The sequence below is a fragment of the Fistularia commersonii genome, chromosome 5 (genome assembly GCF_037954325.1).
Source record: "Fistularia commersonii isolate RoL2024-O1a breed Wild chromosome 5, RoL_Fcom_v1.0, whole genome shotgun sequence".
NCBI classification, from domain to species: domain Eukaryota; kingdom Metazoa; phylum Chordata; class Actinopteri; order Syngnathiformes; family Fistulariidae; genus Fistularia; species Fistularia commersonii.
In genome coordinates this window covers 19,009,146-19,034,868 of record NC_141288.1, presented here as the reverse complement: position 1 = coordinate 19,034,868, position 25,723 = coordinate 19,009,146, and the positions used below count along the sequence as shown (strand labels likewise).

General features: G+C 42.3%; 1 protein-coding gene and 1 long non-coding RNA gene across 4 annotated transcripts in view; one reads left to right on the top strand and one right to left on the bottom strand.

The window, feature by feature from the left end:
* The first annotated feature begins 4,366 nt into the window (after nt 1-4,366).
* Nucleotides 4,367-5,616, top strand: LOC147234280 (uncharacterized). Its single transcript, XR_015106182.1, has 3 exons — nt 4,367-4,406; nt 5,195-5,287; nt 5,601-5,616. It is a non-coding gene; the product is annotated as an uncharacterized LOC147234280 (long non-coding RNA).
* Nucleotides 5,388-25,723, bottom strand: part of grm8a (glutamate receptor, metabotropic 8a) — a 333,220-nt gene continuing 312,884 nt past the window's right edge. For 2 of the 3 annotated variants that reach the window (XM_086147146.1, XM_086147147.1), the window contains exons 12-14: nt 8,280-8,420; nt 8,024-8,129; nt 5,388-5,858 (exon numbers count right to left, since the gene is read on the bottom strand). In XM_086147146.1, coding sequence (XP_086003272.1) covers nt 5,809-5,858; nt 8,024-8,129; nt 8,280-8,420 — 297 coding nt within the window. In that variant the 3' untranslated portion in view covers nt 5,388-5,808. Of the gene's footprint in view, nt 5,859-8,019; nt 8,130-8,279; nt 8,421-25,723 lie in introns of all 3 variants that reach the window. The other variant, XM_086147148.1, reaches the window with a different exon arrangement.

Sequence of the window (25,723 nt, the reverse complement as noted above, 5' to 3'; positions counted from 1 at the left end):
ATTCTAAGGGCAGAGCGCAGAAAGGCCATGCCTGGCCCGTTGCACGCCGTGCAACGCCTTGAAAAATACAAAGGAATCAGTTTGGGAAATTTTGTTTACATTTTTGAATTAATTTGATTCACAGTCAGCAAAATATTAGTAAGAAGAATATAAGACAAGCGGTTTATCAATAGGACTGTAAAGTGCTGTGACTAGCAATGCTATCTAGAGGGTTTTCTTTATTGTCTTTTTGTTCACTGAGAACTGCCAGCAGTTTCAAACTCATCAAATAAATTGAATAAATGAAAAGAACACCATTCCCGAATGTATTCGAGCAACGCAGAATTAACGTTAAATAAACTAAACACCGATGGCACCTTTGTACAACAGTTGTATTATCTTTAAAAGACAATTACTTCAACCATATGTACTCTGCATCCGGGATTTCAGAGCGATTATACGTGAACGTTATTGGCCCCGGAGTAGCACTCTTTGGTCAGCTGGAATTAGTTTAAATGATCTCTCTTTCAAAATGAGTGAAATTCAATCATTCAATCATTATCTATACCTTTCAACGTGCACTGAGCTTGCAGGTGTTCCCCTACTGGCGTGGCGGTACGGCTCAGGGGTTTCAACATGGTCCTCGCAATCGGACGTTCCTGGTTCGATTCCCGTGCTTCTCTTCTCCAGTCGAGGTCTTTTCAAATTTTGTCGATGTGAAACTGAATGTGACAATAAAGATATTTCTCATACAGCTGTTGATCCGGTACCTTCTTCTTGCACTAATCACCGCGTCGCCTTCCTGCTTCTGAAATGCGTCTCTTCTGGTGCAACACAGGATATTCAAAAGCATTTATGCTTTTGAAAAAGGAACTCCGGGACTCCCTTGAGGCCGGGCTCGCGTCTCGCCGTCTTGCTATTTTCTCCCCAAATGAATGATAAATGATTCCCCCCAAAAGGATTTGCTGATTATAGATGTACGCTCATCATTCGAAGTGTCCACTTCCTGCCTGATTGACCATCTGTAGTGGACACTATTGGAGCAAAGCGCTTTGAGAGCTTTTACAATGATGCGACTAATTTATGGATTTTTATAGCGTAAGTACGATAGCGTCTTTCCGCCAACACCGTCGCAGCGGACAAATGAAAGGGTTTTACGAAAATTCTTCAGATCAGCCATTTTTTTTCATGAAAAAAATGCATTTGAGGCGGATTTTACGTTGAAATTCGAAGAAGGAAATAAAGCTGAAAAAAAACATTCGCGTTGTGTACCGATAGATGTTACCTTCATTTATTTAATAAAAAGTTTCCAAAAAAAATGTTTGAAAAAAGGACATCTGCAGATTATGGACAAGTGCGACCTATTAATATACAAATTATTTTTTGTTTCAAAAAATTCGTAGGTGAGGCCTACAGGACTGTCTCAGAATATTAGAATATTGTGATAAAGTTATTTCTCTTCTGTAATTCAATTACAAAAACAAAAATGTCATACATTCTGGATTCATTACAAATCAACTGAAATATTGAAAGCCTTTTATTATTGTAATATTACTGATTATGGCTTACATCTTAAGAAAACTCAAAATTATTCAAATATATCTCAAAATATTAGATATCATGAAAAAGTAATTTTTGTTTTTTAATTGCATCACAGAAGATAAAGAACTTTATCACAATATTCTAATTTTCTAAGACAGTCCTGTACATACAGGCGCTCTATAGTCCAGAATTTACGATATATATTATCAACCTATACGACTGAATCGCATTATATTTTTTGCTATTACTCAAATCAAACTATAAAATCTCGGTGGTTGTTCTGTTCTGACCCACATTTATCCCTTTCATTCAAACAGGTTTATCACTTCATGTGTTCTCGGGAACAAAGTAATAAAACAATGCGGAAAAATGTGATTTGCGTAAAAAAATTGACATAAAGTCTCTCGGGGTTCGAGTTTCATTTAGAGTCTTTACGCCGCTGAATGAATATGTGTTTACAGAGATATCGCAAATGTCTGCGCCTCAGTCGAGGATTTACGGCGAAATGTAGGAACGCCGTTCTTCTTTCAAACCAGTCATGAAAAGTCGGTGGTTTGACGGACAGACACATATATAAATATATATATAGTCAACTTTTTCATCAATCAGTCTGCGATCGGACTTTTACACCTTTTCATCTCACATGAATGTCTGGGCCACGCTATTCTCCAGTAAATGGTGTGATTTGTCCTTTCATTTTCCCCTCGGCGTTATTGATCGTCCCTCCCCCCCCGAAACAAGAATGGATTTACCGATGCTGCCGATTTTCTCTCTCCGCTCCCATGTATTTTTCAAGGTTGGGCTCTCGGTGCGAAGGAGGAGAGTTCTTAAGTTCTTACAGGTGCAGAGATGAAGGCTTTTCTGTCCCCTTGTCTCGAACGTCTTTCTCTTTTTGCTTTTAGTTAGTTTCATTTTGCAGGCTTCGCCTCGGCCAGGATTCTCGTTTTTAACAACGTTTTGGCGGAGACCACCCCCGCCGCCGAGGGAGGTTGACGAAGAGGAGAGGAGAGATTTAACAGCATCGAATGAAAAATAAATAAAACATAAAAAAAAAAAAGGAAGTGCTTGGGGAGTTTCCCAGAGGCAAACCGCTTCAGACTCAAACTTGTGTGACTCCAGCTGCAGGACTCCTTTTGCAAGCCTCTAAACCCGTCATTCCCTGGTGTGTCTTCACCTTTCCGATGGTGGTGGATGGTACAATCCCATGCTGTCACAAATGCAAACACAGTATGACAATCCAACACGGAAAAGGATACATTTCACCCAATGAGACCCAGAGAACATTCGAACCTGTCTATATGTCCATGCTACAGGCGTCAATACGCCAGCATTTTTTACATAATGCAGAGGTTTGAGCTAACCATCTCTCTGGAACTGCGTGGGTTCAACCTGGTACTTGCAACTCGCCACTGGGTGGGAGATACACCACTTCAGATGTACAAAGATATACAACTTCATCCGTGATGGTGTAAGTTCTTGGTCAATACAGATAAAGCTATTTGTTAGAAATAAGACTTTATTTGCTTTCTATCATATCTTGTTTGGGCAATTCATGCCTCACAAAGATGTCCAGTGAGGAACGGTTCCTTGGTTTGAGATCGGACAGGATGTTCCTCACAGTAATGCCATACAATGACCCGAGTACTCCTGAGTCTTATTCACATAGATATTCTATTTCTTTGTAAAAATCCCATAACCAGAGCTGTGTGGTTACCTTTTGCATCCTTAAATTGAAGTTCTTGCACAAGAGGTTTGCTTTGTTATGCCCCCCTCCTCGCCAATGCATTCATACCCGCTTTTTGTAAGAATTGGCCCTGGCTCCGAGAAGGTCACCTCTCTGAATTATTTGCCCCCTGTCTCCGAGTAAGATTCAGGAGATGACGATGTTGTACCGTCCTCGTGTATCGTGGGTCACAAGTCTTTCCAAGCAGCCTACCAGTTAAATAATCAAGACAGGCAAGGCCACGAGGATGCACCTCTTCAGTATATGGCTGACTCTTCTGCATCTGAATGTAAGTTCGGCATACGAGTCAGAAAACTTGTATGCCTAACTTCATCATCATCTTCCATTCTTTTCCATGGCTGTGCTTTATTGTCCCTGCAAAGTTTCCCTGTTAAGTTTGTTAAGTTGAAGATATGTAAAATTTGTGGAGGGTTAAATCAAGGACAGAGAAGAAACTGGTCAATATTTAGGTACATCCGTTCAACAAAGCAATCATCGTAGAATAAACTAACAGAGCAAAAAATAGCTCTCCAAAGTTGGACAGGCTTGGGAATGGTGCCCTTGGAAAGCCTGTCAAGACAAAGCGATGGTGGTTATAACCCACCTACCTACCCTTAACACAAATGACCATGGATTTTTATTGAATCTTTTGAAACTAGTGTCAATCCGATTGTGAATGGAGCGTAAACCTGGTAACAATGGGTAGCCCACATTAACCTGAGCCCAAACCCTATCCCTAATCCTGACCCTAGCTACAGCCTTAACCTCAACTAAACCTCTAAACCTAACACTAATGACAATATATTTTGTAAACCCTCATGCTAAAGCTAACTCTCCAACCAAAAGTTAAACAAGCTAGGGAGTGGTGGCGTTGGAAAGCCCATCCAAGACAACATGGAGGTCGGTCCAATTTCCATTGGTCCATCTCAGATGGTTCTTCGGTTGAAGGATTATGACCATCACCCCTATATGGGTGTAGATACAATCACCGTAATTCCTTTTTTTTTGTCGAATCCCTCAAAACTAGAGTCAATCGTCTAGTTAATGGAGCACAAGCTTGGCATCGGTAGCCTAACCCTCATGCTAAATGTTATTCTGCAGCCAAAAGTCGTGTACGTTTGGGAGCGGTGCCGATGGAAAGCCCATCCAAGACAACATTAGGGTAGGTCCAATTTCCATTGGTCTATTTCAAGCGGTTTTTCAGATAAAGGATTCTGAGCATCATCCCTTAGATGTTTCAGTTACAACCCCCTTATCTAACCTTAACCCTAATCACAATGATTTTTCTTTTTTTTGTTGTATCCTTTGAAATTAGTGTCAATCATCCAGTTAATGGAGCAGAAACCTGTTCCCGGTACCACTGGAAAGCTGACAATTATCAGAACCCGAACCTTAACCTTTACTCCAGCATAAAATCTTATCCTGCTATTAAAACTATGACTTTTCTTTCATTCATTATGTATTTCGCCTCTTTTGCATTACGGATAATTTAATTTCGCCCATGAACTCTTGTATGTTTTTGAGGGAAACCAGAGAATGTGGATGAAACCCAGACACAGGGAAACATGGAGAGTCCACAAATCAAGTCGGTCTGTCGGATTCAAACCAGGGACCTTCTTTCTTTGGGGTGGAAGCGCTAAAAACTGCTCCACCACACTTCCCATTTTCATTATAAATAATTCCGACTCCTAAATGTGATGATGCGTTGCCGATATCTGTATCCAAGAGAACATTCTCCGGAAGAACGCATCTGCAGGTCTTTTGACAAAAACAAATATAAATAATCACAAAAAGCTCACCTTTTGTTCCTTTTTTTTTTGGTTGTTTTTCCGACGTTCAAAAGCACGACCACAAACCTACACATTTGCAAAACATTCCTTTATTATAAATAAATCTCCTTTTTTCTTTTTTGTATAAAAACTGGCATGCTTCAACCATGGCATTTTACAGGTTCACAACCCAGGGCTACAACCCAGCCAGCCAAAGACAGCAGGAGGAAACACACTCATCTCGTTATGCAAGGGCGATTTCCATCAGACTACGGTGAGACAAGAATGGAAAAAATCGTCACAACCACAAAAATACTTACAAGAAGAGAATAACAACAAACAAGTTCGAGTCTCATAGATTTTTCTCTTTTAAATTTCTTTTTTTAAATTGTTATCTTGTTATTTTATTATTTTACGAACCCACTTTCGTCCTTTCAGATATAATGTCTACATGGTGTTTTTTTTTTTTTTTGGTCTTTTTTTTTTTTTTTTTTCTTTCGTCAGTTTATATAGTTACTCTGTCCACCACAGTATCTTGTGGTATAATCACACTTTTTTTTTTTTTTTTTTTTTTTTTTTTTTAACAGGTACGTTTTATGGTAGGACCAATGAGCTGTGAACAGCAGGAAAGCAGGCACACCGACTGGCTGTTTATATGGTCCCACCTCTTCGTGGTTTGATGCGCAACAATACAAAATGTCTCATGCTTGGATTCCATCGAGGTGCTTTTGTCCGTCAGCCACCTGGATGACGCCTCGGAGACGCGCCGCACCCATTCCGTCTTCTCTGATCCCTTCAGATGGCGTGATTGCTGTAGCTGACGTATGTTGTCTTAGTTGATGAAACTGCATGGATGTGCGGAGGGTTAGCATGACAAAGGGGACGGAAAATGGGAATCGGGGAAGAAGGAAGGAAAAGAGGGGGGAAGAAAATAAGGAAGGGTTCTGGTGACAAATGCAAAGTCCGCACACACTTTGGGAGCTGTTACGCCCTCGGTCTTACACTTTGTTTTCATGTTGCGCGATGAAGAGTTCCCCTTTGGGTGCAGTAACTGTATCTATCTCACCTTTATTTTATTTTATTTTTTTTACGGGCCCTCAAGCATTGCACGGGAAATGTCAGTGACTTCGCACCGACCGCCGGCCTGCTAACTGTGCTCTTGTCACCGCCGTTGTTGCAAAAACTTTTTTTTATTGTTCTCCTTTTAGCAGTCGTATGGCTCAAACAATAGATAAACCATCCACGGTGGAAAATATTGCAGCGAGTCACGTATGTTGGGGTTTCTGCTGATGCTTGTTTTCTGTGTGATTTTAGGGGATGCTGGGAATTTTGTGGGTGTGGTTTTACTTGTAGTTGAGCAGGAACTGTTTTTTTTTTTTGTATTGAGTCTTTTGTGGCGCGACAACAGCTATTGCTTATTAAACAGATGTTTTACCGTAAAGCGTGTGTTTTCTCTAAAACGCCACAATACATTTATATATCGTGTAATTTCAAACCGGACCCGAAGTTCAAATATGTTTCCGCCGTTCTGAATAAAAAGGATTCTTAAGCAAACAGTCGAAAGCGCCTTGTTTTCTGCTTTTCTGCTTCGTTAAACAAAGCCGGTATTTAGTTTGTGCAGCGCACAACTTGTTAACGCGGTCACTTTTTTGGAAAGTTAAAAGTAGATGAGATGCTGACGAAGCATTTCGGCATTTAGAAGCGTATTGGACGCCTTCATTGACGCCGAAAGTGCTGACGGGGGAGCAAATTTCGACCTCACAGTCCTGAAACCCGGTAAAAAACTCTCCACGCGCCACACGATTCACTCGTGTCATCATTCTACATATCAGGAAACACACGCAAACAACTTCTCGCACACATATACACACACAGAGCTGGGCATGCATATATCAATCACATAAAAAAAAATCATGCACACACACACACACACACATTTCTGTCATCTCAGCAGATTGCTGACACAGTGGAACCAGCTCAACACTGCATAGAGATTTGAAGTGGTGGAGCTGCGCCTCGCTGTCAGAGCTCGGGGAAAATGCGCCACGTTTGACAACTGTCACTGATTCAGCTACTCTGCCGTGCCAGAGAGCCGGGCTACATATTTATTTGTTTGTTTGTTTGTTTATTTCTTTATTTATCGCCTGATGAGCGAGGGCATGCAGGTTTGCTCATGGTATTTGTTGATATATTTATCTTTCATGAAGACCCTCATTCACACATCATATAGAGACTTGCAACATTCACTCATTCATTTACACTTCCTGGATATGCATGTTTTGTTTTTTGGGGGCAAAAAAAAAATATAAATATAAACTGCTCAAAAAAAATAATGGGAACACATTTTTAGGTATGAATGAATGAAATATTCCTATTAAATACTTTGTTCTTTACATAATTTAATTTGCTGACAACAAAATAATCAATGGATATCAAATATATGAGCTGGATTGAGCTGGATTTGGAGTTAAGCTCGGAATAAAAGTGGAAAAACACGCGACACGCTGATCCAACATCCTTAAAACAAGTCCAAATAAATCAGTGTTGCTTCCAAAATGTAAAAGAAGTGCGATTGACTTGGAGTTATATTGTTTTGTTTAAATGTTCCCTTTATTTTTTTCAAAACAGACATAGAAACGTTGTAATTGAGTTCACAACTGTATAAAAAAAATTCCACCTCTTTTCACTGGCAAAAGTGTTTAGTTCCTTAAAAAAAAAAAAAAACCCTTGCTGGGAAAATATACACAGTATTTTATACGCTTGAAGAATCCAGCCTGTTCTCACTTTCAATCTTTTATCTGTGGGCTAAATATTTATGTTTTAAGAAAATATAACTATGCAACTGTGTTTTCCTTCTGACAATGCAGTTCACGGATAAGAGTGAATGTCATGCATTTTAGATGTGAGGTAGATTTAAAGCAGAGGCGCATGAATAGTGTCCCCGTATAGCATATGCTTTATAAATCATATTATATGTGTAATTATAAAAGTTTGGTGTTCTCTTACTCACTGTTGGTCTCCATGCTCTCACAGAGCTCAGTCTTCACCTCGCCATTGGGCCGGTCCCCCCCCTTCTGGGTTAGTTTCCCCGACATGGTGGCAGCTGTCACAATGGCCTGTATCACAAAGCATGCGTATTTTGAAACATGATTGACGTCGCACACCATACCAGCCGATTTGAGGTCGGAATTATCGACGTCTTGAATAGCGTCGCAGAATCGCAATATACCGGTCCATGCATGTTCCATTAAACAAGCCAACTTAACCTTGAAGCTGCGTTTCCGTTTGGGTACGTTCTGCTCGGGATGGAAGAGGATGATGTAGACCTTGGGCATGTAGAGCATCCCCAGAGACACCGAGGCAGACAAGCTGAGCGAGATGGTCAGGGTGGTCGTTTGGATGTACATCTAGAAGGACAGACGGACAGAGAGCCATTTGTTTTATGCAAATGGCGAAGGACGTTTCTGACAGGGGAAAGAATTGGGACACTTGGGCGGGGGATCGTGGAAATATACAAATGTTTGAATCAGCAGAAGCAGTCACTTCAGGCTGGAAGCGGCAAGAACTTCAAGTCATTGAATCAGATAACACAGCGTACATAAATCATCTTAATTTGACTTTTGAATTTGTCCACCTGAGCTTTTACTTGCAGTCCTTGTAGACAAGGAGGTCCACTGGGGCCGTCCCAGCCGCCACTGGGCTGTCGCCAGTAAATCGCGGTTTCACGTAAAGCAAGGGTCCCAAACTCGCGGCCCGCGGGCCAACTGGGGCACGCCGGACGATACTTTGCGGCCCCCGCCTTAATATGGAAGTTTAGCGTTAGCCTGCGCGAGTTTGATATGGATGCTGTATGTGTTAGCACTACCTCCGTGCTAAATAGTTAGCTCTGTCTCATTCCGGGGGCTGCATACTACAACGGCAATGTAACCGCGCCCGCGGTGCCCAGCACCAGCCTGAAAACATGTGTAAACTACAAACGTAAACAACCCGCCGCTGTAGCGGCGCTGAATACACATTTAAACAGATAAACAACACGCCGGCGTGGCTGTCACCGGAGCCAAAGCACAAGACATGACGTTACACGCGCACAAGAACTGGAAAATGAGGGCTAGGACGCTAACGAGGAGCTAACACTCTTACAGACACACATGCGAGTTGAATGTGTGTCTGTCCGTGTTAGCGTTAGCGGAACTTTTCAAACTTTATTATTTTTTTATTTATTTAATGTTAATCAGGCACGAAAAACTCTTTGTGTTTCCTAGTTTCCGACCTCCAACCAATCGCTAACTTTTCTGTACTCGATGTCCTATGCGGGCGCAGGTGCGGGACCCTGAGACGGAAATTATGTTCTCCGTGCATCAGCTAAAAACTGAAACTGACACTTCAACGCAACAGTGGGACCTCGTGGAATTATGCGAGATTATGCTATGCTAGTAGAAGCAGTGCCAGACCTCTTGCAAGAAGTAGGCAAGAGAAGCCATGTTCAGAACAGTTCATGTTTGGAGTTCCATTCATCTTCAAATTAAAGGGTAAAGAACTGTTAATGCTGTTAATTTGTATCCAAAGAATAATAGATTTTCTTGACTCACCAACTATATGTGGTTTCTTAAGTCTTTCTGTATTATTATTCTATTTACTTATCTATTTATTACTGATTGATTGATTTATTTTCTTAATTCTTGATTGTTTTTTTTTTTGTTTTTTTTCATCTTATTTTGTATAGAAAAATAAAAAATAAGATATTTGAGAACAGTGGAATGGTTTATCAGCCATTGCGGCCCAGCCTCAGCCAGACGCTAGCTCCGGCAGCCCCCAGGTAAATAGAGTTTGAGACTCCTGACATAAAGGGATATAAAATGCTAATTCAGTTGCCCAAATGCATGATTTTGGGAGGGAAAAACGGACGCCGGGGGGAACAGGAACGCCACACGGAAAGGCCCAGGTCTGAATCCAACTTTGCACCTTCTTGCTATGAGGCAAATGCTAACCGTTCTACAGCTGCCAGAAGCGGAGTGGTGAGGACGCTAAAGGCCAGGCATGATGGCGTCCACTGCCAGCAGGCAGTCAGCACTATCACTCACACTCTGCAAAAGATATCAATTCATTTAAGTTCCGTTTTTTTTTTTTTTTTTTTGCACCATCAGGCGAACTAAAGATCCTTCAATTTTCTCAAAAATCGGCCACGCGCCTTATAATCCAGTGCGCCTTATGTACGACTTCTTGTTGCGCTTAGTGACGTCTAACCAATTATATGCGGTGCGCTGCGCTCAAACAGTCGAAGTGTTTCAGCGTGACTTCGGTAAACGATGAAGCCGCTCCGCTCGATTGGTTCTCGGAGCGTCCCCACCTGACACGGGACGTCGTCTCGAAGTGGGTCCTTGGTTGAATATGCGTTGCAAAGCCAGATGACATTAGATTAATGATGTAGCGCATGAATACAACGTTGTTCAAACCTCACTCTAGCTTCAGGTGTCCGCTATCACTGGCAACCATACGCCAATCAGAGAACAGCACATAGTACGCTTAGCTCCGCCTTTTTTTTTTTTTTGCAATAGAGGTACGTAATGTACTTAAAGAGAATATTACTGTACATTTGTGTGTATGAGGACCCCCAAAAATGACACCTGCTAAGAGACATGCTTACAAAGTGGAATTCAATTCATCAGTCAGCAGTAGATGATGGGAATAGAGCAGCCGCGGAAAATTCAACATTATTGAATCGATGGTTCAGAAGTGGAAGAAGCAAGCAGATGAACTTTGCCAAGTAAAGAGCAAACAGAGTTTCCCAGGGAACAAAACAAGAGGGACAAAGTTAGAGGACAAAATCGAACAGTGAGTTATTAAACGCACGAACGAGTTGAATAAAGTTTGTCAAAACGGACTATTTTGTTTTGCTTTATATACTGTATGTTTTATCATACGCCTCATGGTGCGCCTTATGGTGCGCAGAATACGGTACCACTGGTTTGGTTTGATGGACAGGCAAACACAAACACTTTGCAGAGCTCTGGGAAGCTGCTTAGCGAGGTTAATAAAGGGGAGACGCAGGGAAGGTGTCAGAAGAAGCCTGGGAACGGGAATAACACAACGTCATGGAGAGGCGTAAAGGAAGCCCCTTAAGGTAAAAACATTATTGGATGGGACTTGGGGGGAGACAGAGGAAATGACTCCAATTTAGTTGGAGGAGAGAGCGGGGAGTTCTGAACGGTAAATGAGAGCGACGGTCGGTTCGACTGGAACGACTTTTTAATTCCTGCGTTTAACAGCGTCGGTTTGCACAGAAAGGTTTGCCGCAGATAATGACGATTTAAAGATATCCCATGTCCGAATCGTCTTGAAGCAGCGGTCTCCAAACTACGGCCCGCGGGCCGGATACGGCTCGCCTCCACGTTTTGCCCGGCCCATGAACAATACCAGAAATGCATTTAATTTCTTTTTTTTTTTTTTTTTTATTATGGCCACGTCATCGTGACTCGTAAATGCATAGAACATAACTTTCTATTCCACCATTCTGCAGTCTGTGCCTTGTCTGAAACCCCTCCCTCAAAAAAAACAAAAAACAAAAAATCCCGGACACACCCCTGCCAAATAATACAGAATAAAGATAAAAAGATTAGGTAAGAGAAAAATAGATGCAGAATGCAAGGTATTTAACCTGAAGTGGACAAACGATCATTTTTTTTTTTTTGTTAAATTCAAAGAAAAGGCTGTTTGTCTCATCTGTCAAGAGATGTGACAAAGACATTATTCTTTAATAATGTTATTATTTATTTTCCCTTTTTTTTTTTTCCTGTCAAGATCCCAGAAAGTGTTGAATTTTGGTTATGGGTGACTTACTGGAGAAAAAAAAAAAAAAAAAAAAATTACATTCAGAAACCTCTGCGATCGTCACAAACTGGCCCCCCGTTAGAGAAGGGAAAAGTTATTTAGCCCTCGCAGGAAAAAGGCCTTAAAGGATAATAACTACAATAAATATGGTGTACATCAACCGGACATTATATTTTCCTTTTACCAGCTCATATCGATGGGCGGCACCGTGCAGGCAAGAAGGTCCCAGGTTCTATTCCTACATCCTTGACAACCTCCTGAAGTTCTCCTCTAACACTGAGAAGATCATCAGCCTCCTGAAGTCATTTGAGGTTAGCAGCACAATCGCAACCACGTTCTATTAATTGAGAACGTTGACCTTCTCCTTCACCTGCTGGTTCCATCCCATCACCCAACATGACAGGAATGGCCTGAAGCGCAACGCCTTGGTCTGCTCTGAAATAATTGGCCACCCACTCAGGCTTCTCTCCCGCTTCCATAACACTCAAATATTAAAAACAGCTAAAAAGATGCTTGCAGATCAGGCCGGCGTCTTACTGCCGGCCTTCGACTGCGACGCCCCGCCTGCAAAACCCAGAGAAGGGCAACCTTCGTCCCGGGAACAAAGTGTAATGCTGCTCATGATATATTTATTATCGAAATGCAGAGCGAGCTTACTTACAATTTGCACAATTCTGGGAAGTAATTTATATATACAGGACTGTCTCAGAAAATAAGAATGTTGTGATAAAGTTATCTATCTTCTGTAATGCTTTAAAAAAAAAAAAATTACTTTTTCATGATATTCTAATATTTTGAGATAGTATTTTTGAGTTTTCTTAAGATGTAAGCCATGATCAGCAATATTAAAATAATAAAAGGCTTGCAATATTTCAGTAGATTTGTAATGAATCCAGAATGTAGGACATTTTTGTTTTTTTAATTGCATTACAGAAGATGAAGAACAATATTCTAATTTTCTGAAACAGTCCTGTATAAGAGGGGATATAATGTTTCCATTATAGTCCTATGGTCATTAGTCCTGTATATGTATGATCTGTATGTATAAATAATATTCTATATAAAATAGATAATATTATATATATTTATATATATAAAAGATAAAGAGTATTTATGTACATATGCATGCATATATATATATACTGCTCGAAAAAATAAAGGGAACACTCAATTAGCACATCCTAGATTTGAATAAATGAATGAAATAGTCCTTATTAAATACTTTATCCTTTATTATTCTTTGTATATGTATATAAATATATATGCCTGCCATGTATATACGTATATGTCTATTATATATTTATATATATGAAATTCTCCTTTTTTTTCATTTTATTTTCTTCATGAATAAATTCTTTCTTCTTCACAATTTGATGCTGCTACCCCTTTGTGACCCCCGATGCAACATTTATAAAAATTCATTGAGGTGAAAAATAACCAATCGCCCCTCGGGGACAAATTCGATTTTTTTCTGATTTTGACTCCAAAAAACGTAAAACCCGTCGCGGTAAAACACAAGTGTTGTCAAACGATGACACAAAATCTCCACTCGAAACACCCAGTCAATGAAACCATGGAGTGTTTCGTATTTCCGAGCGATTCTCGAGGACGCCGGATGCCCCACTTGCCAAAAATACCCGCTTCGCTTTCCAGGGTTCTCTTTTTTTTTTTTTTTTTCTAATTCAAATCAGCTCACGGGGAAACCCGAAAAAACCGAGCCGTCGCTGCCTGAGGGTGCGAGTTGATAACGGCTGGATCAGCCAAAGGGAGGCCGGAGCCAATAAACGGGAGGCGAGCGGCGGCGGCGGCGGCGGCGGGGGTATGTAGAAAAACAACGAAAAAACAAAACCCTGCGTGTTTCAGCTTCTACTGTCGATACTGTCCGTGTCCGAGATGCTTCGACGCCAAGATTTGACACCGAACCCTCAATCGGTTGCACGTGCGCGCGTCGGCCGGCCAAAACGAACTTTCCCCGTGGCGTTCCCGAGCGCTGGTTTTCGGCTCTGCCAAAAATATCAAGCGAAGAAAAAAAAAAAAAAAAAAAATGACCAGCGAGAAACCCCGTTGTTGTGTAAAACATAATACCGGTTTAAAAAAAAAAAAAAGAAACAAGCGCAAAAGTTCAGCAGACATAGAAGAGGGACAAATCCGCGAGGATGTCGTTTCTTTACCAATTCCCCGCCAACGGTCTGAACTGGATGGCGTCGCAGCGATACGGGCGCCCACGAGCCGCTGCATCAGAGAGCGAACAGATGGAGACGGGAAAACATGTTTCCACCGCGGGGACGGAGGAGCGGAGCCAGGAAAGAAAGAAAAAAAAAAAAAATCTGAATATGAGCGACTGAAGGAGACGTGGAGGGGAAAAATGGAGGAAAAAAAAAATATAAGGACGGATTTCCTTAAGTAGAATAAACGGGTTCTTATCAAAACAGGGGTAACGCTCGCTGATAGCCACTTCCAGGTTTTGGTTCAAAGTGGTGCCTTCTATTTTATTTAGTCACACACACACACACACACACACATGCAGATAAGAAACTCCCCTTATTGCTTTCTGCAGAAAGAGGCTCCGTTCTATTTTACATTAGGCTGAGCCATTAGCGGCGGATGGCTGCATGACTTGCGGATCCGTCGGGATTTCGAGCGTTAACACGTCGACCCGACGCGACAGAAAGATATTCCGGTTGTGAAGCAGAACCTGTTTGAAAACCAACACAACCGGATGACTCATTTATTTTTATTTATTCTTTTTTTCTTTATTAACCTTTTGCTCTGTGGGACCCTCATTGATCCCCACGACAGGAAACGCTTTGCGATTTTCTTTTCGACTTTTGAAATAAAATGAACTTGCGACGCCGCTTTTTGCAAAGAGGTGCTCATTTTTCTTTTTTTTTTTTTTTAATGCTTGGTTTCCTGGGTAACAGCAGCAGGAGGAAAGAGCGGTGAACAAAAGTTCACGGCTTCATCGAGGGACTGTAAAACTACAAACTCTTATCACCGATAGAAGTTTTTATGTTTTTTAGTTTTTTTTTTTTTTGTTTTAGTTTTTAGAGTTTTAAGCCTTTTTTAAGCCGGAATGAGATTTCACAAAGACTTTGCAAAAGATTATACAAGGTAATCTTACTGGGTCACTAATTAAAAGAATATTTTCACTGGATTTTTTTCCATTTCCGCTCAGTTGTAATACGTTGCCTTTCGGAAGAAATGAATGACCGTGTGATTTTCATTTCATTTGCATCGCTTGTCTCATCTCATATGTCCAGCACTTTGATGGAAAGTGCTCCATAAATATAGTTGTTATTATTTATTAAACAGCCTATCGGTACTCTTAAATGCATTCGAAAATATGAATTTGGACTTTTCGCAGAAAGGCTATTATTCATGAAAAGTTGCGGTATTCTTAAAGTTTGTTTTTTTTATGAAGACGAAGTTCGGAATGGAGAGCACATTCCGATCCAAGCATTAAAAGAACGACGGAACAAGGAATTTAACTCCGTCTCCGAGACACGGCTGATCATGAGAGACAAGCGTCTGGAGGTTTCGGTCCTCACATCGATGAGTTAAGAGAAGAGATAGCGGCCTTCTTTTCTTTTCTTTTTTTGTGAAAACCCATATGGTAGCTGAAGCATGACAGCTCCTGATGATGGCTATTCTTGGTTGGGTTAGCACTTCTATAAACGGCACTGCGGGATAGAGAGCGCAACGCGTGAGCCCCCCCTTCCCCTCCCCTCCACGTGCCTCGGCTGAAATTAAATAAATCAAGCCTATCTTCTGCAGACTGGAGCGCCTCCATTTGCAAAAAAAAAAAAGTCTTAAAAAAATGCATCGTGCATATGGAAGAAGACATTAAAGTGGAGTATTTCCTGCTGTTGTTCATCCTCGGGCTCCTCATCTGGCTGCTTCGATTTTAGCGACCGGCGAGACTGAGATGAAGCGAACGCTATCCGAGGCGCTTTTGGACCAACGCGCATTTATTCACGCGAAAACCCCGCGATGTGGAAACGCAAATCCGGGCCGCGCGGCGTCTGATGAAACCAGACCGAATGAATTAGCCGCCGTCACACCGACGACTGTCGCGCCTTCTTTCAGATGCACGGCGGAGCAATGGAAGGGATTTCGAATCAAGGTGACGCCGCCGCCCTCCGTTCAGCAGATGCCAGGGAGGGGCGGGGAAGCGAGAGGATCACATCAACGGGCTGTGAAATGCGAACGGCAGCCAGGAGAGGATTGGGGATGTTGATCGGAGACGGGGGGGAAGCTGGACCGCTGGAAAAGTCAGAACGCGTGGGAATTCACGTTGTTCTGGAGCGACGCGGCGTTTCAGGGCGGAACGGGTCAAAGAAACGTCCGGGTTTGGTTCCAGGAAGTAGCCTACTGCACCTTCGGCGCAAAAAAAAAAACCACAGCTAAGAAGAAGAAGAAGACGAGGAAGCTGCCGCATCGCTCCTGCTCTGCATGGTGAGAACAAAACCACGGACTATCGGAAGTGTTTTTTATCTTCTCCATGCGAAGAACCCCGCTGTTAGCAAACTCCACACTTATTTTGGACAATGTCTCTGCGCGCCCTGGAAACCCTTCTGTGGCGTAGCAGGCCAGAAGAGCCTGGACCTTCTTCGATCTACAAGCTTTTTGGGCCTGAGGTTCTCAGTCGTCCAGGTCATGGCGAATTCTTGTTGAAATCATCTTGTCTCGACAACTAGAAGAACCGGAACCAGCCCCCCGTAACATCTACAATCGCTGAGAACCTCCACAGATGATTACAACGTGTTGATCGCCGATTCCTGCCTCAACGGGTCAGGGATGTTTTATCGCCAGGCTTCTCTTCCCGGTAGCTAATTATGCTAATGAGAGGTTGTGTAAACCTTCAGGTTGAATAACTATTGCAACTTTGTGTATTTTGTTTTTACTACATTATGACGCACTATAGCTGCAAAAGTTCGCAATACTGGAGTCCAGTACTGCAGTATTGAATATACTTTGTATGTTTTCTGGTGAAACATCAAAATTATAAGAAAAACAGGTTTCACTTCTTTGTTTAGCTTTACCTTTTCACATTCCAATCCAGGTCATCCCACAAAGTTGCTCTTTTCTTCCAACGAACGACACCCCTATTAGCATAAAAAAAAACCTTTACACCTAGTTTACCCAACAAGCCACCGTAACCCAGAACCAACCAAAACACTGGCAAATATATTGGGAAACTCCCTGTAGGTCATTTGAGGTAAAGAAGCCACTGGGATGAGGGCTAAAATGTCCTCAAGTGAAGAAATTCAAGTCCAGTTGCCAAGACAAGAAGATTTTAACAAGAATTCAGGATGACCTGGGTGAGCGAGAAGCTGGCATACATGTTGCATGACTCTGTAAGGCCCTGAGATCAACTAGCGACCGGTCCAGGACGAACTCCGCCTCACGACTAATGACGTCTGGGATGGGCTCCAGTTCTCCCAGCGGGACCCTGAGTGACCACGGATGAATGAATTCATTTTATGATCAATTAATTCTTCAGACGTAGTCGAAATCTTCTTGTCTTGGCAACTCGAGTCCGGTTGCCAAGACGAGCGGTTCCTCTGCTGTCCGAATGCCTGAAAGAAACAGGTCTACTTCTTGGAAAGCCTCTGCAAACTGCAAAAAAAGGGACAAATCAGGATCGTGCACGTCATTCTGAACCCCAGCCATCTCTTTAGTTCTGTCCCAGGTTGATTTGCTTTCATTCCCTTTCGACTTTCTTTAACTTTTCTTTGAGGATTTGATATCAAACGGTCATTATTTCTACATGGCTACATTCAGTAGATGGGAATAATGAGCGTCCTTGCCGCGGTTCGGTTCCAACGCGACTCTTTTAAAAGCCCCGGACTTCACAGGCCCCCTTCGGACGGCGGACGTCACGCTGCCATTTGATACCAAAATCCCTCCGAGTGTGAGCGCGACTCTCCCCTTGTGTTTAATTGACACCTCCTGTTCGCCTCCGCACACCGACCGGGACCACTCATATTTTTAATCACCTGAGCCACGGGAGGGTGACGAGATTTGCGTAACAATTATTTATTTAGCACAGCGGGACCGGCCGTGAAGGCTTTTTCTCCGTGAGCCAGCTTTATCCAAGGTAACGCGTGACTCGATTTGATGTAAACATCTACAGAACGATGGTTCCGCCTCCATTTTTCATCTACTTGCCGCCGCCGGAGTTTTACCAGGACTTTGCTTCACCTGGTGTTTCTCCGCGGAGCAGCTTGCAGTAGGCGGTGAAATGTATCAACACTCATTGATCCCCGAAATAATAAGCCGCTTAGCTTAGCAGCCGTATTAGGTACGACAAGAGACCAAAAAAAAAGAAAACCAAGTCTCCAAGTCTTTGCTATTAGTCATGCCAGTTACACAGTTCTGGCAAAAGGAACCCTTTCATCCATTTACCCAACAAAAGGCAACATTCGCTCCTCTTGTCCGTGATGTTTTGTATGTCGATATTTCAATACGCGGTGCTGCGATTGTACTGGTCCAGGGCTGGACGGAGAGGAACCGAGAGGCTGGAACCGTACATCTAAAGACTCGGAAAAGACTCGTGTAAAACAACCATCTCACACCAGCTCACATCTAAAGAGTAGTTTTTTAGAGTTTTAAGTCTCAGCCTAGTCTGTGGATCTCACGTCTAAAAACTTTGAAAAGATTCAGAAAATTTTGCAATTTTTTTCAACAGGCATCTGAAGAGCTTCTGCTTCTTGTTGAAATCTTCTCAGACGAGGGTTGAAACATTATCAAGTGAAGGAGGTCGAGTCCAGTTGCCAAGACAAGTCGATTTCAACTCGAAGTCACCGTGACCTGGATGACTGAGAGCCTCCGCAGACCCTCTGCTGTTTCACTCCATCATTCTTCCATCTCCATCTGGTCATGATATGTTGGGGCGTTGACGTCATCCAGGTCGGGTGTCCATCCTCTGACCCTCCTTCTGGATGCTCCAAACTGATCGGGACGTCCTTCGCCGTTCCTGTTTATCCAGCTTGCCAACAAAAGCCAGTCTCTGCCGTCGATACTGCTCTGGGGATTGACGTCTACCAGCTTTCCTCTTTCCGGTTTTCTTGGAGCTCATCTATTGGTTGTTAATTGTGTTACGCCACCGTAAAGACCGAAAGATTTGCGATACTATTGATATTGTGGTAAGTCCAAGACTAGGAAAAGACTGATCTATGACTCTGCTAAGACTGTAAGACTACCAGCTTGGCGCGAGTGAGCTGCGACTCTGGTTAGGCTCCTAAAATTTCACATTTTGCAATGAAATGGCTTTTGGGGTAGCTGGAGCCGACCGTAGGCGTCATTGGCTGAGAAGTGAAGTTCAACCTGGACCTGTTGGCAGTCGATCACAGGGCCAAAAGTAGAGACGTACAACGTTCACCCTCTAAAGCAACGGTTCATAACCTGGTGTCATAGGCGCATTCACCGAACCCTTCTTTGTCGGATCGAGGATCGGTTTGTTGACGGGAACAAGCAGAGTAGCCTGTTCATAGCATCTGTTTCTCTTCACCTTGAATTCAGCAGGCATTACGTTCTTGTATCCCCCATCTCCATGCAGCTTAAGGAAGTGTTCCCTTAGTTTTGCCAGACTAGAATTGCTCAACTTGGCATCGCGGTTGTGGATCTTGACCTCCGCCGAACCCCCGAGACTGACTCACCGAACCCCCGGGGTTCGATCGAACCGAGGTTAAGAACTACTGCTCTAAAGAAAGAAAGAAGGGCCGAATCCAACTGGGGAATGTCTTGCCGTGAAGCAGAAGCTCCATCGTGCTGCCCATGAATAAACAAAGCTTTATTGCTCCAAATTTTTGGGCCAAGAACCTCATAGCTGGTATCGGTAAACATCCATAATAATACTAATAGTATAGGATAACATCATGATGCTCAAAGCCCAGATCTCCGGAGATGCCACCAGGGCATCGGTCTCTTCTTCATGTGGAACTTCAATTCGCTTGACCCGTATTGGGCGAAGACATGGTGTCCAGATTGGCAGAAATACAAAGCTGAAAATGCACAATGCTGCTGCCTACCTTCTGACATCCCGCGCTGACGGAGGGTAGAAATGGATTGCGGGATAATTAATGAGGGGGTTTTCGGCCCGTAAGCAGATGTAACCATAAGATGCGAAGGCATTTCAGTTTTTTTTTTCTTTTTTTTTTTTTTTTTTGGCATCAATGAAGTGCCTGGAATATTGCTTTACTCAATTTTCCTCCACGCCTGAACACCTCTCTCTCTCGCCGTGATTGACAAGCCTCCCGCTCTCCCGCTAAAATAAAACAAGCGCTCCCACCGCTGTCTTTCCCCCTCATTTCCTCAAAGACATTGACAGACAGTGAAGAAATTGACATGGCGCCATCAAAAATTCATAAAGCGGGAGCGCGAATTAAGTTCGGGGTTTGTAAGAAGGACGGAAGACGCCGCGGAAGCAGTGAGATATCACAAATCTCAATTTGAGGGTCTTGTTTAAATTCTTATCCACGGTAAAAACGAGATTACTTATGCAACGGTGGCAACACCGACACGAATGTGTTTCTACTTCCCCGTTGATATTTCACGGTCGTACCTCATTATATTCACCCACGGACGCGTACGTCTTGACCGGATTGAACTGGATGCTACTCACTAAACACGCACTTGGATGCGTCTTGCAGCCGAAGGTGTATTTAGAAGTTTGTGTTAGTTAGTGACAAGCGGACGGATTCCTCTGGACGTCTGCAGAGCGACTGGTCCTGTGGCGAGAGGCCGGCTCTCTCACTGTGCGCCGCTCCAGCCAATTAAAAATACCCGGCGAGCGCTTCCACGCTACATCATCAGTCAGCACGCCGCTGTCCGAGTTGTCGGGGAAAAGAATGCGCGGCGCTCCCGCCATGTAAAACTAATTTCTGCCCTGTCATGGTCGAGATCGTGACAGAAATTGGATTAGTAATTACGCTAAACACATTTCCACGGTGACTCAAAGTCGTTTTTTTCTTTTTTTTTTTCGCATCGTTGAAATTAAATAAATATAAATACATAATTGCGCGAGAAAAACTGTCGATGGCTTGATTTGAAAGGAGCGCATCAGCGGCTCCTGTCAGCTCTTGGATTTTTATTATCTTCGACCTAACATATTTGGCAGCTCTCATCTAACCTAGTTTTGGAATTCTGTCTGTGACTGAAGAAGAAATCAGCGACCGCTTCAGCCTCAGCGATGTCCTTATTTCGGTTATTGTTATTGTTTCCTCTGCGAGGTGGCGCTGCAATTAGGGCGCCGAAGCAAGATGGTCCCTGATTGGTTGCTCTGGGCAATGAGAGGGCGAATGGTTGCGCGACTGAATGATCACATGGCATCTACAGGACATATGGATGAGTGAACGTCCGTATGTCTCCATGCGACACGTAAATGAGAGGCTCAATAGTTGCTTGTCTGAGTGATTATCACGGCGTTTGCGTGACATGTGAATCACAGTGCATGGATGTACGTCTCTTAATGACGTGATTTTACGTCAAATACCAGATCACCCTGGATCGAACCCTTCCGGTTCAATCTCCCGATGGGCTACGACAGTGACGTGCAGTCAGGGGAGGCAGCAGAGGCAGCGCCTCACTTGCCAATCTTGGAAAGAAAAAAAAAAATGTAAAATGAAAAAAAGAATTACATGGTTATGTTTATCAGTGATTTGCACTGTAAAGATATTTTTTTCATTTAACCTCAACAGTTTTAGTTTTTTTTATTCAAAATCTTCTATTGAAATACTGAGAAGAGACGTGCGGTGAGGCTGCAGACTGTTGAGCCTCAATGTAGATTGCACAGTGAGGGATGACTGCTGGCATGCTCTGCACTCAGACCGTATTGCTGTCTCTCTGTATGTTGCCAATTATTTGTGGATGTCTTTTGCTATCTTTTAATTGTCTTTCCAATTGTCTCTCTATCTATATTTATATTTGAACATATTGTACTAGGCTGCTGTGACAAAAAAAAAAATTCCCCTATAGGAATCAATAGTTTATTTTATCTATTATAATGTTGAAACACTTTTGCTGTACAAACTACATTTCCAATGCACAGTGTTTTTCGTCAACAACTGTATATGTATTATTCGTTTCTTGTGCTGAGCGATCATCAAACACTAGCAAAGAGACACTAAGTGAGGCACGCAGTTCCCCTGCCTCATGGTAATCGTGCCTCAGCTGCCATGAACCTCACCGCACCCGCTGGTTTCTATCACTATACCTTTTATTATTATAGCTCTTCTATTATTACTATTTAATTATATTAATACGTAATAATTTAATAATAATACTAATAATAATTTTATATAATATTATTTAATATTATATAAAATGTCTGCAGAGCCACGAAGTGAGGCACTCATTTCACCTGCCTCATGGTAAGCATGCCTTAGCTGCCATGAACCCCACCCCACCCACTGATTTATATCACTACATCCTTTTTTATTAGTCTTTCTATTATTATTATTTAATAAAGATAAAAATTAACAATTTAATAATAATAATAATAATAATAATAATAATTTAATGTGATATTATTTAATATTATATAAAATGTCTGCAGAGCCACTAAGTGAGGCACGCAGTTCACCTGCCTCATGGTAGGGGGCGCTTGTGATTCCAGAGATTCTTTCACAATCCAATTCTCTAAATCTGATTGTGATAAGGTCAGTACCAGCAACCCTGTCTGCAGGATAATAAATATAGATAATAAACGAACAAGTGAACTCCCTCCGGACTCCTTTTTCACAAATAACGTTGTTGTGTATCTACGTCATCACTCATCAGAGTAAAGCCAGTGGGCAGCGTTCAACCCTCTGACTGACTCACATTCGCTTTTCAGGAGTCTACTTTTGGTTTGAGCCAACGGCAGAGGAGAAACTTAAGGAGCAAAGATGCCGTGTTTACTCTGCAGCGCATATGCAGTGTGGGGAAGCTGCCAAAAGCTACGCAGCGTGGACTGAAAGTGTTCTTTTGCAAAGCTCTGTGCAAATGCTTTCCTGCGTGATCCCACTAACGCAGCGATGCGGCCGCACACTCGACAATTCTCCAAAGAATTGTCGCGAGCGCGGCAGTTTTAATCAGGTAAATTCAAATTAAGTCACTTTCGGGCTCGGGATCTTTCGTATCGTGTCTGAGCCAACACTTTAAAACGATGCGGCCTATGAGATTAGACACTGGCAATATTTCACAAGTATTGATTCTGGCTCAAGTGATAAAGTTGATGGATTTAAATTATTGATATGATTTGCGTGGCAGTTAATACGTTGGGATGGCAGCCCTGAAAATGACAAGAAGCGGTCAGCGGGAAATGTGAAACTGACAGCGATGTAAAAATTGCGCTTTGGTGGAAAAACTATGCGATAAAATGATGTTATAATGCAAGACGACATCGGGTCAAATTGCGTTTTGCTGGTTTACGGACATCCTCCGAACACGGACGTTCTGCTGTGGTCCTGCTGCTTCCATTATTTATCATTACCTTGTTGGTCAAACCAGCCCCCCCGCAAGCAACACCATCCCTCAACTCTATTGCTTTTACAAGGGCACGACATACAATTACACATGACACCGTCTGCCGGTGAGGACATTTACCCGGCAGGGGGTTAATAGCTAGCGTTCAGGTCAAAATTGGTCAATTTGAAATGTGTTCAGCGAGAAAGAAGTTCATGGCTTTTAACCGCCTCCCCGCTCTCCTTTTCATCGGCTTTTAAAATATCAAAATGAATAAACACGTTTATTGTTTTCGGCTCGAGAGCCCCAAATCACGGAACTTCTATAAGGATGGGAAACCTTCTATCGTTTTCCAAGCGGGCGGAACGAGGGTCAATGGATCCCGCGCTCCTGTTGAGGTCACTTCTAAATCGCCAAACGCTACCGAGACGCGTGTTTCCATTCATTCGTTCATTCTCTATCCAAGCCCCTTATCCTGCAGCCGGGGTCGGGAGGCTGGAGCCGATCCAAGGGGGTTTACTGAAGGGGCGTCCTCTTTTTGCTTTGGGCTTCTCCCTTCAGGGGTCGCCACAGCGAATCAACCTTTTCCATCTAACCCTATTCTCTGGATCCTCTTCTCAAACACCAACTAACTTCATATCCTCTCCCACAGCGTCCATAAATCTTCTCTTAGGTCTTCCTCTAGACCTCCAACTCCAGCATCTGTAAACCAATATATTCACTCTTTCTCCTCCATACACGACCCAACCATCTCATTCTGTCCAAAACATCTAACATGTGACGTCCCTCTGATGGACTCGTTCCTAATCCTCTCCATCCTGGTCCAAAAGAACCTCAGCAGCTTCATCTCTGTGACCTCCAACTCCGCCTCCTGTCTTTTCATCATTGTTAATATCTCTAGGCCATAAAGCATGGTTGGTCTTACCACCGTTAATCAAAGAATAAATGTAGAAAAAAAAAAAATTAATTACGAAAAAAAAAAATCAATTATATATATATATATATATATATATATATATATTATATTATATTATTTTTTTCATTTTTCTTTTTTTTCATTTCTTCTTATATATATATGAAGAAATGAAAAAAATAATAACAAAACTCAATAACATATATAAATATATATGCACACACACACACATATATATATATATATATATATATATATATTTGTGTGTGTGTATTTATTTATTTATTGATTAATTTATAATAATTATTATTTTTATTTTTTTACTATACTGAACATCAACATTTTCACATATGCAACGTTCCGCTCTGCCCTTTTGTCATTGTCACAGTTTGGCAGTATTGCTGAAAAGCGCAATGCAAATTTCATTAGCAAATCCAAATCATTATTTTTGAAAAAATATATAATTATCAGGGGTTGCAGAATGCCATTTGCTAATTAGGGCACAACGGATTTGGCGGTTGAGTTCTAATTCAAGTGCAGGGTGGGAGTCGATGATTTCCCGTGCACTTAAAATCAGGACTTGTCCTCGTCGATGTAAAATGCGTAATCGGTGGCCGGACTGATGCGTCGGATCTGGAAGGTCGGTTCTCGTTCGCACTTCCTGCCAAGACGATATTTTCATCTGCTCCGTGTCACATCCTGATATGAAACAAGTCATTTTTCCAGCACGGCTATCGGAGGTCACGCGAGGCCGAGGTCTCGCTTCGTCAACCGTACCATTACAGAGTCCGACTCCTCCGAAGCTGGACTTCCCGGAGCCGTGACCCCGCCGGACGCCTCGAGTCCAGAATGGCGGTCATGGCGGTGCATCAGCGGTACATTGGCAGCGCCTCACAGCAGAGCCGTCCAGCTTCTTCTGCCTACATCAATCCCAAAAGCTCCCTGACCAAATCCCAAAGCCAGGAATTTTTGCATTTGTTGGCAGCCAAAGATATCAGGTTACTGTATCTGCATAGCAACCGATTTAACAACAGAGATGTTTAAATTTCCCCCGGGATCGTGAGATTAGCACTACGGTACTAATTAAAAGGAGCGATTGGCGGTAGACTCATTTATCAATTATCGTTGTTTTTACGGGCGCATACCATATATTATCATTCTCATTGTGAATTAATGTGACAGGATTGTGTGTATAATATAGGACTAATATAAAGTTTGCAACTCACATGTGTGTGTTCTGGTTATTTGCTGTTTGGAGTTTTAATTGCATCTTGAGGTTTCTGTAGACCACGGGTGGGCAATTATTTTGGCTGGCCGGCCACATTTCTTATTTAATTTTTATGCGCGGGCCAACTAGGTATCGTGTAAATTGAACAAAACGAAAATTGCTATTTAAATATTTAAATGTTTTTGTTTTATTTCAATTTTAAAATCATCAATGAGCATATAAATCTACCAGCATTATTTTGGATGTAATCATCCATACAAAATTAAACATAAGGAAAAAAATAAGGAGTTTCT